This window comes from Merops nubicus, unplaced genomic scaffold (assembly GCF_000691845.1).
Source record: "Merops nubicus isolate BGI_N331 unplaced genomic scaffold, ASM69184v1 scaffold32058, whole genome shotgun sequence".
Taxonomy (NCBI): Eukaryota; Metazoa; Chordata; class Aves; order Coraciiformes; family Meropidae; genus Merops; species Merops nubicus.
In genome coordinates this window covers 73-9991 of record NW_008624199.1, presented here as the reverse complement: position 1 = coordinate 9991, position 9919 = coordinate 73, and the positions used below count along the sequence as shown (strand labels likewise).

Here is a 9919-nt window from a genome sequence, read left to right as displayed (position 1 = left end):
GTCATCGGCTACCTGGAAACGTCAGTTGTTACCGACAAAAATAAAACTAAACAAAACAAACCCACCAACCCAGAAAGGCGTTTAATTTCCCAAAATTTTATTTTAAAAGTTATTCTACCAAAAGAGACGTTATTGGAAAGATGAAGCCTTGCTGCCCACAGTGCGGCTGGCTGTAATCTCAAGCCCTATCCCCATAAGAAAGCTTTCCTAGCTGTACTGTAAGTTTAGAGCTTTTTCACAACACGTTTGGAACTTGGCAGAATGCTTATTAACAACCTTTACTTAAAATTATTCCTGAAAATTTAAGGAGACTGACTCTTGAAAATGTTGCTGTATCATTTATGAGCACTGTAGCTTGGTAGTCATAAACTGGTCCCTTACTCTTTTTCCCATCAGAATTAATAAAACACACAAAGACCAACAAAACAAAAACCTTTAATCCAGCTTTCAAAATGTAGTAGCTGTACTAGCAAAATTGTTTCATGTTTGTATTGTTTTTTTCTTAGCAATCCCAAACAGAATTCCTACTATCATAACCAATACCTGGTGGCTACGCATAAAAAATAAATAAAACCCCAACAGTTACTTTAATAAAAGATGTCAAATACCAGAATCACTAAGGTTAGATGAGGAATTCAGACGTTTAATTGGAGGCACACTAGAACTGGATGCCAAAAGGGGCTAAAGATGGGATTTTTGACTGTGTAGGCTCCTTGTGATCTCTGCTAGCGACAGGCAGGTGTGGACCCAGTGGTACAGGTACTCGGCTGGAAGGGAGCCCTGCTGCCACACTGCTGCTCTAGGAACACCTGAAACAAAGAAGAGAGGTTAACTCTAAAAGTCAAAACTGCCACAGGACTAACAGGAGATCGTCCAAGCAGTGGAGCTGTCCCTGAGCCCAGTAGTTCTACCCTGGAAAATGGTGATGCTGTGAGGAGCACACTGGATTGTTGTGTCAGTAACTGAGCAAGCATAGGAATGGTGCCTTTTCATCAGAAATTATTCTGTATTGTGGTAGGTCCCCTGCATACAAAGTGCTTTGCTATAGTTTGATGCTAAACATTGGATAATTAAAAATGTATTGAGAAAAGTGTTATTTTTTTTCCCCCAACCTCAGATTTTATTTAAGAGTAATTATCCTACAAAGGTCTTTTAGGAAATGGCATTAAAGGTCACCATGGAATCATGCCATTAAAGGTTGCTCTGACGATAGAGAGTAGGTGGGTTTGTGCTCTGTTCTGCATAACACACATACATGGAACATATGGGCATTAGCTGATGATCATTTTAAAGGAAACACTACAATTGTGAGTTATACCTGCATTCACACCACTGATCTGACACTGCTCTCTCAGAAGTTCCATACTGGGAAACTAACATTTTGTAGCATGCCAGCAGTTTGCCAGTGCTGTATTATTCCTAGCTACTCCAGCATTCTTAACTGGAGAGAGACTAGATACTCTAGGCCTGCTTCATTCTTTCCAGTGAATTCCAGCTTCATAGGTATGAGGAGAACCTATGAAAAGGAACTCTGACTTCATTTAAGTGTTCACTGTTCATGAGTAGATAGGGTACTGCTGATAAATATCCCCAGCTAAATTAACAAGTCTTGTCCACATTTGATTCTTAACAGGCCTCTCAGACTGGCATGAGATCAACAAGGGAGAGATCTCAATGAGAACAACAGTAATTTCTCTTGCAGAGATACTGCAAATAATAATAGCCTCTTGACTGCTCTGGCACCAGAATAGCCCATATTCATTAAAGGAGAGAAAGACAGACTGAAAACCAGCTCTGAATATGGCCAGTGAGTGTATTAAGTACCTGGCAGATGGTGTTTACAAAGAGGAGGGCTGACACTGTCCTCCTGCAATCATGTTGCTGTTTGGAGCTGGGTCAGTCCCTTGGGTAGGGCATGGAGGTCTGAAGTAGATTTACTTGCCAAAAGAACCATCATTCTTAATATGTCTTTCCATATTACTTGCCAAAAGAACTGTCATTCTTAATATGTTTCTCTGGAGGTTTACAATGAGATCACTTGTTCTAGTAGGTTTCAAAGCTGATCTGCTCCCCTTTCCTTAAGGCAGTGTATCTTGATTCTAAATTTAACAGGCTGACTTTTATTGACCAAAAAAGACTGCAGATATTTAGGACCTTTGATCTGTTGTTTAATCTGTTCTGAAATCAAAGTTAATTTCTGAAGTAAGGACCTCAAAAGCACTCAGCTGAAGGTTGCCACTGCCACTGCTTCATTGCTGAGCCGTGTCTGGTCATCTCACAATTAGCTGATGATATTTACCAGTGATGCAGTCCAGCAACAGCTCTGCTTGAATTAGCACAGATGCAGCAGTTGGATCAAAGCAATAAATCTCCTGAATCAAACTGTCATCAAGTTTCTGCAATGCAGAGAACAAAAAGAGTCAGGTGGTGGTCAGAAACTTAAGAAAGGGTTACAGAATTAAAGATGGCTAAGACAAGCATATAGGAAATTTGTAGGTAATGGATTACTCCTCTGCCAATTCACCTTTGGCAAATTCCACTATAGCTTCTTGTGAGAGGAAGAGCAGAAAACAAAGTCTCAGCATTTTGAAGTCTCACCAATTTACACTGACTCCAGTTCTCAGTCTTCTCTGAGTCCTTCCAGTCTGGATGGAGAAGCAACAGCACAGCCTTAACTATGTTATGTACCAGAGCTGGAGGTTCTGCATAGCTCTTTATTTCAGCAAAGCTCTCCACATGGAGTTTCTGGATGCACTCACGCAGGTCCTGCAGCAGGAACCGGTGGAACAGAATCCCCGCATGCTTCAAGTTTGCCATGTGTTCTGCCTCTGGAATCAAAAGCAAACCTCTCAAGAAGATGCTCAGAAATACCTGCTATCAGGAAAGCACTGAAAAGGCTCTGCCCTCTTAATGATTAACTCTTTGTCTCCTTGACTGATAGAATACAGCCAAAGTATCCTATGAGACTTTCAAAAAATGGGTATGTGCTTGAGGAGACAAAATTTGTCTCAGAGGCAACCAGAGGTCCTGAAACTGCAAACAGTTCAGGCATGCAGAAAATTCTGTAACTGTGACATTCAGATTCTTTTGATCTTAGGAGGACATGATAGATCCCTGAATGCAACCAAGTGCCTTGCTTCACACCTTTGATTTCAGTGGGACTTGGACACAAAACACCCTGTGAACCAGAGTCAAAATCTAACCATTCTGTTTACCTGTACCCTGCTAATCACTTAGGCTTGCTCAGGAGTGGTTTATATGTACCAAAGGCTTGTATTTGTCTTTCCAGACTTATAGGAATGATACTTCAGATGTGTTTTTACTGAGATTCACATTTTCACCCTAAAATAACTTTCTTGGCTCTGTATGCACAATACCCAGTACATAGGTTGGTTCTGTTTCCTCTGAAGACCTCTTCAGTATCTCAGAGCAGGCAGCTTGGGCCATCTTTAGCATTTTCTGCAGGTCTTTGTGTTCATGAGGTGGCAATTTCTGGTGGTGTCCAATGCTGATATCAAATATGCCAAAAGCTTGTCCTGATAGGTCACGGAGAGGTACTGCAGTGTGGTATTCTCCACAGACAGAAGTGCAAACGACCTCTGAACTGTCTGTGCACTTAAACAGGTAATCTCTGAAATGAGTGTAAAGAGAGGAAAATGTACTAGACTTTACCATTCTGGTTGCTTTTTAAGTTTTAAGTATCATTGAAGCCATATACACAAAAGAGATAATAGTGTTGGGGAATATTCCTTAGCCAAGGCAAGTGCTGAAAATTTTAACAATTTAACAAACCTTACTTTAAAAGCAGGTTCCTGTTTATAACCACATTGATATTTGTTCTACAGAGTTTCAGAAAAAGTAAAAACATCTGCTGGAACAGCAAATGGCTGTTCAACCAATGTTGACAACAAGATGATGTGCTTAAGAGAGAAGTCCATGAGCATCTTGGCAGTGGAAGGGAACAGATAGTTGAAGGAAATGAAACTAATATGGCCAGGAAACAAAGATAGATTATTCTAAAGAGAAAATGGTTCTGTGCAGGTTCTAATGCTGAAAACCTTTCACAGCACATGTTACTTGGCAGCTCAGTTGGTAAGCATTAAGATGGAAGTTAAATTTTTGCAGGCCTAAACTCAAAGAGAAAATAGTCCTCAGCCCTCCACAATTCAGTATCACATGAATACACACCAGAAGCCTTGGTAGTGAGAGCTCCAGCCCGACACTCCTGCAGGGCTGCATTACTATGGGCTTTATGTAACATTCACGACGCCTGATGCAGGCTGGAGTCTGGGACCAGAGCTGACTAGTTCAACTGCAGGTGCTGGAGCCTACCTTAAGAGGTTTTCTTTTCTGAGGAGAAGAACAGGAGAGCTATAAATTTCTTTTTGTCCTGTATTATCTATATTAATCATCTTGCGCAGAGTGTAGTCCCAGGTCTGCCAGAGAGAAAAGGGAGGTTTAACCGCATGCAAGAAAGGAACAGCCATTTTGAAGCTTGGAGAGGGAGGAAATTGTTTATTTCTTAAAGGAAACTCCTGTGTGCATTCAAGTGCAATGGGGTGGTTTAAAGACATCTCCCAACAATGCTTGGTTTTATTCTCAAGCTGCATGAAGAATGTGCCCTGGCCCTCCCTCAGTCAGCCTATTTAACCCACCCCACTGCCCCACACTGAGGAACACCCACAGGCCAAGCAGAGGTTTCCCTTCTGTTTCCCAGCCCTCTTTCTCATGTCATGTTTGTGTCAGTGTGCCTTGACACGTGAAAAGCACAGAGGGGAGCAAATGACCTGGCTATCAGGCAGCTAACAAGGGAACAGTGCAGAGCCTGGAATGACAACAGAAAGCTGCCAACATAAACCTCGCTTATCGGAGGAAGCAGCTGAATTATGGCTGCAGCAGATGTCACACAGACTTTGTGAAGATACAGGATCAGTCCTAAATATTGCATGCATACACTTTTCATCTCCTTAACTGCCTTGACTGTGAAGTGACAAGCTTCCCAGGGCCCGAGTGCCTGCTGAGCAACTGCAGTACGACCTGCAGGGAGGGGGCTGCTTTTGCAAGATGGCTAATTGGGCAGCAGCTACTTCCCAAGTTGCATTTACATCTTGTCTGCTGACATTAGTTCAGAATGAAAAGCTAATACATTAGCTAGGACATGCTTTTTTCCTATAAAATACCATAATTTTTACATGCACAGAATCTCCACAGAAGAGCATTTCCCTTTGGGGAGATCCCAGATAGCAAAGCTTTAGCAGGGACTTGCAGTGTTGGCTAACCTACAGATGGATGGATGGATGGATGTGGGGTTTTGCTCTATTGGTTGCTATGCAGCTGTGAGGACTGAAGTAGGAGAATATTCCCTTTTCCCAAGGAAAAGGAGCTATAATAGCAGTGCTCTTGCATTGTTTTACATGGGAGGATGAAAAGAATTAAGAGTGGCCTCCTTTACAGAGGGAATCTTTCCAACTTCATAACCCTTTTGTTGCACAGGCAGGCACAAGACTCTCAGGCAGACTTCAGTGTTTATGATAAAACCACTGGGAAATCAGAGGCAGAAATGTCATGCCCTCACTGAAGCAGCCTTTCTGCCCCTATTATAGGCCTTCAATCTGCCTACCTTGTCTTCGCCAGGCTTCACCAGGTACATAGTAACAGTGTGGATGCTGGGTGCCCTGGGATACAACCAGTCCAGAGCAGTAACAGTTACTTGTAGAACGTTTTCCAGCGTGTGGATATGGTGGTAGGCTTTGCTGAAGGCATGAGAAACGCCCTGTGAAAGCAGAAGCATTCAGATGAGCCAGAGAGTTCCACATAATTTGGAGAAAAAAGCTGGGGAAAAGTTCATGCAGCAAAATGAAGAAAAATGGTTGTAAAAAGTTACTTTATTTGGAACTTGTAAAGCTGAAAAGTGACAGTGAAATGTCCCTTATCAAATAATGCTCTACAGCTCCAGACTGGCCGGGTCCCAGCCAAGTCCTGGAGTAGACAAAGCTGGTCGTTAGTGGTGCTAGCCAAAGTGACTGGCAGTGTTGGCTTGCTGCGCTCCCTGCTGCCCGGACGATGCATCCACAATGAGGCTGCTTCTAAAGAGCGTCCTGAAGAAATCCAGACTGCTGGGGCTTGTAATTGTTCCCCCATGTAACAAGTAAGACTTCATGGCACTTTATGGAAAGAAACCCAAATATGAGGTTCAGATCTTCAGAAAATAAAAGATACTATCTTTGGGCTTTGTACAAAAGTGAAATTAATTTGCTAGTTAGAAGAAGCTTAAATAAATTATTGATTAAGTGATACCTGATAATCAATTACAGGTAAGATGCTATTCAGTAGGATATTGATAAGGTGTTCTGCTCACACCACTTTCACCACATAGACTAAAAAGGCAACCACAGTCCTTTTCTAAGTTATGCATCTTATGTTTGCTCAGAACCAACATGTAAAATTCAGGTGGTCCCTACACAGCTCTTTGAAGAGTGCTTTCTGCTGGTGCCCACCTGGTAGAAACTGATCTCATGGGACAGGAAGATGGTTTTCTCACTCTGCTCCCGGAGAGTGTCAAGTCCTAGAATGCCAAAGACCCTCCAGCGAGCGTCGTGCACCGGCAGCACCAGGAATGAGCCTTTCCTCTCCTCCTCCAGGCGGTCATGGTTCCAGAAGTGGATATTTCCATGAAGCTGAACTCTTGGAACATGAATTGGCTTTCCCTCTTCAACAGCTGCAAAGCTGGAAAATAAAACTTATGAGAGGGTTTTTTTTAAGAGCAGCAGAAAACCTTTAGCAAAGCAATAACTACTGCAGCTTTGATCTCTCCCTGCTTTTTGGTACCAGAGAAGGAAGCTCCTTACTCTGACCACACCCAGAAATACCATATTTACCACTTGCATCCCAAAGACAGTGGTAATAAATAAGGCACTTTTCATCCTGAGGACATTTTTAAAACATCAACTAATGAATGTAATCCAAGGGAATACTGAAACAAGCAGCAGTTACATTCAATATGTTAAAGGCAGCAATATTTAAAGAAAGAGGCAAATATGTTTAGCTTTTGGAAACAAGAAGTAAAGAAGCAAGAAAGATGTTTATGGTGTAAATACTAGGAAAGGAAATGCATTGTTCTCCAAAAATAGCCCCTGGATGTAAACTGGTGTAAGGGAATTAATTTTTAAAGAAGAAAATATAGGGCCAGTATAATAGACATTTGCTAAAGGATGAGATTTATTAGACTGTGAGCTAATCTCCCAAAGGAAAGGAGTGAAATCTCAAACACAGCACTTCTAAGGAAGCCCTGCAAAGTGTAAAGGCATGTGTGTGATAGTGAATCATTCCTCAAGGGTCCCTGAGGAGATCCCCTCTCTGGAGTACTCTATCAACCTCTCTTTGCAGTGCACCTCAAACACTGCCTGGTACCCCTAGATTTCAAATATTTTTGACAAAAGGCCACTGTTATTTGCAGCTTTTCTTACCTTACTCCTTTCATGTCTCTGTACAGTATCTGGTTTAGAACATAGGGAGCATCAGGTGCAGTACATGCCACGTAGTGCAGGAGAATCTGTCCCCGCTCTGGTGAGAGCCGGTTCTCTTCCAAAAGGGCAATATATGCACTGATCTCCTTGTTATCCCCATGGGCTTCTGCATCCTAGCAACCAAATGTTTCCCATTACATTATGTACATTAGCCATTGGCCATTACATTTATTTCATGTACTTAGCACTTGTCTTATTTTCTGCTGAGATGCTGTTCTGGGTCACTGATTTTCTGTGTCATGACACGTATGTGCCTATGCTGTGATCACGTCTGACCTGTATGCTCTGTTACAAGCAAAACCACTTTGTATTTTGATTGGCAAAGAAAATAGATTTCTTCTTTCCTGCTGCCAATGTGGAGCATAAAATATATAAAAATAAGCCCTAATTAGAACCTGCACCTAAGCAAAATTCCTATGGATTTCTTCTCCAATAGGAAATTTCTTTGGAAAAATCAAATGTGCCAGTTGCTACATTTACATACCTAAACATTGTAAGAGCACTTCAGCTGCTATGAGAGAAGTTTTGCTTTGAGGAGGGCTTTAATGGTGAGGACAAGCATCTAAAGATGCAGCTGCAAGTTAAAAATCAAACTATATCTCCACTAGAAATGAACCATCTTGGTCCCAAACAGATTCTGGTGTGTCCCATATCAGAAGATATCTAAAACTAGAACTATAAATTTCCGAATTTGATCCCAGTCAGCTCTTCAAGAGGTGAGATATAAGTATCCCTTTGATGCATTCTGTATTGGCAGAACATGAACACCAACTGTTGTATTGCAGACTGTGACTCACTCTGGGTATAACCATGGGCTCTCCTGAACACCAGCTAAGTGCAGAAGAGCACAAGGAAACCAGCCTCAGACCAGCTTCCCGTGCCACCTGCAAGTCCCACTCGGGCACACTGGGGTTGAAGTCAGTGTCACAATCCCAGCACAGGTGACTCTTGTGCTCCCTGGGCAGCGTACCTGGGAAAGGGCTTTGAACACTGCTTTGTAAACCAGCTCCATGCTTGCTCCACTGCTTTCAGCTGCTTGCTGGATATTGTGCAGCCATTTCCTCCTGGTTAAGCTTCGCAAGCACTCCATGTGACTTCGTTCCACATGTGTGTTCAGAAACTCCACAAAGTCATCAATAGCTTCATTCTCATCACCAGTGAACTCAGAAGCAACTAACTCAAGGAAAGTCTGGAATGCCTTTGAGGATAGCTTCTGCACTCTTCTAAGCTGGGGAGAATGGGAGTAAAGGTGTTTCTTTGCTAGCAGAAGAAACAGAAAATAAGACAGGGACAGTCTATTTGAATAAAATGTTCTGCTTTTCTCGTGCAAAATATGAATCAAGCCCTGAACTGGCTTTGGATGGCATGCTCTAGTCCATCATTCTGGGTTTCTTTGAGCTATCTCCCCCATGTAAATTGTAAACAGGACAGGTAATCTCCAGCTTCCAGCCGGGACGCACCTTTCCCTCTAGATGTCTGCTCTCCCACCTACTGAGAAAGACACCTGCAGGGCATAGCTCCTGTGCCCCCTCTGTGCCTCTGCAACACACCTAAAAAATAAATGTCAGTGGAAAATAGGAAAGCTGCTGGGAGTTACCAAACGTCAGAGAGAGGTATCTTCATATTTTATGGACACTTGGGCTGGTGGGGCTGGGCTGCAGGCAGACATTCTGAATACTATAATAGTTGCTGAGACCTTTAAATCAATCCCATTAAAAATGTGAAGAATGGAGTCTACAGATGATTTCACAGATCACTCATATCTGGATTTTCCATTATATACCATTACTTGCAGATATTGTATTTTAATTTTGAGGCCTTCCAAAGTAACTATCATTCTTAACTACCCTTCTTTAGGTGCCTTTGATGAATTCTTAAAATAACATTTGTATTTTACCAAATCTCATAAAGTAAGAGTGAGGAAAACAAAAGATCTATGGAAGTCATATAGAGGTCAGGATAACAGTGCTCTGGAATCATCTGTACTGCATCAAGGGATGTAGATGTGGAGCAAAAGGAGCAAGAGAACTTTGATAAGAAATACTGGGTTTAGAAGAATAAATTACTAAGAAAAACATTTAAAGTGGTTAAACTGCTGCCTGCTACCTTCCAGAGAGTGAAGGACTAAAGATGACTGCACAGAGGCTGTTCCTTCCTGTCTTGCACAAGGCTGAGGAGTGGAGCTGTGACTCAGTCCCCTTTTCCATGTCCCAGGGAATGCAGCTGAGCTGGCTCAAATATGGGCAAATAAGCTGCAGCAGAAAGGTCTGGCAGCTTCCTTTTGCTTGGAAAAAGAGGAAATGAGGAATGCCACAAGGCTCAAATTATGATTCTCAAAGAATCACCTTCCTGTATCTAGTCACTCTCGTTGACAAACTTCCAATTTGCCCAGA

At 42.3% G+C, this 9919-nt stretch overlaps 1 protein-coding gene across 1 annotated transcript; it reads right to left on the bottom strand.

Moving 5' to 3' along the window:
- Positions 1-681: 681 nt before the first annotated feature.
- LOC103777768 (EF-hand calcium-binding domain-containing protein 5-like) lies at positions 682-8821 on the bottom strand (the record flags this gene model as incomplete). The annotated part of the gene is made up of 9 exons (XM_008945332.1): positions 682-809; positions 2300-2396; positions 2599-2828; positions 3378-3631; positions 4333-4436; positions 5621-5773; positions 6498-6726; positions 7467-7639; positions 8497-8821. Coding segments are annotated over 9 exons (1693 nt in total), but the record flags the coding sequence as incomplete, so codon positions are not given.
- Between the last annotated feature and the right edge of the window lie 1098 nt (positions 8822-9919).